Below are 1,958 nucleotides of genomic sequence, written 5' to 3' on the forward strand. Positions count from 1 at the left end.
AACCCTTGTCACTACCTACTACACCATTAATGACACTCCCTTTAGAAGCACACTTTCTCTAAAACCTCAAGCCACATTACTATCTAAACTGAGTGGTAAATTATGAGAAGGAATCAGGGTCAGAAACACAAATGAAATCAAACACTTGAATGTAAAATAAAATTAAAAAAAAAAAGCATAGATCTCATTCCTTTTCAAAACACCAAAAAAAAAAAAAAAATTCAAAGATGGGTTACCAGCGGCGTGTAGAGTCCCATGACAGCATACTGATACATCTTCTTACCAACAAAAGGAGCGAAGAAGACATAGAAGGCAAACCCCAGAGACAAATACACTGCAATAGCCACCACCTACACAAGCATTTTACCAGGAAATAAATTAAATTGAAGGAAAAAACAACACTCAAAAGAAGCGAAAGAAAAAAAGAAATGAACCTTAAAATTGACACCTACCTGGAGTGGATGATAAGGTAACTGCCATCCATGCTTCCTCATATTTTACAAGTTGAAATGCAAACGTTTCTGAAGAAGCAGAACCAAAAAGGCATACAAAAGCAATGCAGAAGAGAACACTAATCAGAGAACACAACCACTGCTTTTTGCTGCTTTTTTCACAACACTCAACACTGTTATCTCATTTTCTTCTTTTGTTACAATGGGATAAATGGGGTGGGAAAAAAATCCCAGATTTAAGTTAACCAAACACGAAAGAAAGCAGCTTGGAATGACATATTGAGATGGAACCAAAACAAAAGGATGAGAATTGAGGTGGTGGTAGTTGTGGTGGTGGGTGTGAAGAAACAAGTAATGAGAGGTTTTGTGTGGTTCAGTGCTTGACGAGAAAGCAAACCCCAGATTATGAAATAGGTAGAGAAATAATCTTTCCTGGATAATGATTCTTGGGTTGTGTGTGAGATGTTTTTTTTTTTTTCTTTTTCTCTTTTTTTTTTATGTGGTGGGTGCAGACACTTTATTTGTAGTTGTTCTTGAAGACTCAAGAGTCAAGAGATCTGTGACTACTGTGGCGTATGTTCTCTTTCTCTCTCTGTCTTTCTCTTTCCATGCTCATAATTACATTGGGGCACACCTTTTCACTTTTTGGGTTTCTCTCCTTCTGTATATGTATGTTTGTGGTGCGTTTCTGTTTGGAAAAAAAAAAAGATTTTTTACTGTTTCATGGAGTAACGTGCTATATTAATAAGAGTATTTAATAATCATGCTATCTTTTAAGTTTTATCTATAAAATTATCATGTAAATCTTATTTTAATATATAAACTCATATTTATTTACTACTGTATTGTATTATTTAGTGTGATATTTAAATGGAGATAATTTAACAGAGTAGTTGTGTTATTGAGTAGGGGTAAGGCTATTCCGGCAGCTGCAACCTGCTAGTGTTACCTTTTTAAGGAGAAGTGGGACAAATCATGTTTCGGTGTTTGTATGTATGTATGTATGTATGTGCCAGCAAGCATGACTTTGTTTCAATTTAAAGCCATCTCTCTCATATTTAATCTCTCAGTACTCTATCATTCTCTATTAATTACTCATTACTGCTCAACTGGTAATTTAGTCATAAAACTAGTTATTATTTAGTCAAACAAATATAAAAAAAAATCATATTAATTAAGTGGACTAACTATTTATTAAATACCATAAAAATTTATAATTAACAAATACAATTAATGGTTAATGAGTAATAGCTCAAATGGTATAGTCTCTTCATACTCAATTAAGAGGTTGTGGGTTCGAGTCTCCTATCTTTAGTTAAAAGAAAAAAAAAAAAAACAAATACAATTAATGTTTCTTAACTTAGCAAAACTTTAGTTTTAATTAAATTATGGATTTAACTATTTTATATCTTAAGAGTATATGTTAAGATTATAAATCAAAAATTTTTTTATTAAAAATATAAAAATATTAAATTTTTAATATATTTATTAATTTATTTTATATTC

The 1,958-nt window shown here is 31.3% G+C and overlaps 1 protein-coding gene across 1 annotated transcript in view; it reads right to left on the minus strand.

Moving 5' to 3' along the window:
- Positions 1 to 1,100, minus strand: part of LOC107631849 (probable protein S-acyltransferase 22) — a 5,901-nt gene extending 4,801 nt beyond the window's left edge. Inside the window, 2 exon segments of the mRNA XM_016335419.2 lie at positions 237 to 350; positions 453 to 1,100. Coding sequence (XP_016190905.2) covers positions 237 to 350; positions 453 to 494 — 156 coding nt within the window. The 5' untranslated portion in view covers positions 495 to 1,100.

Source organism: Arachis ipaensis, chromosome B03 (genome assembly GCF_000816755.2).
Source record: "Arachis ipaensis cultivar K30076 chromosome B03, Araip1.1, whole genome shotgun sequence".
NCBI classification, from domain to species: Eukaryota; Viridiplantae; Streptophyta; class Magnoliopsida; order Fabales; family Fabaceae; genus Arachis; species Arachis ipaensis.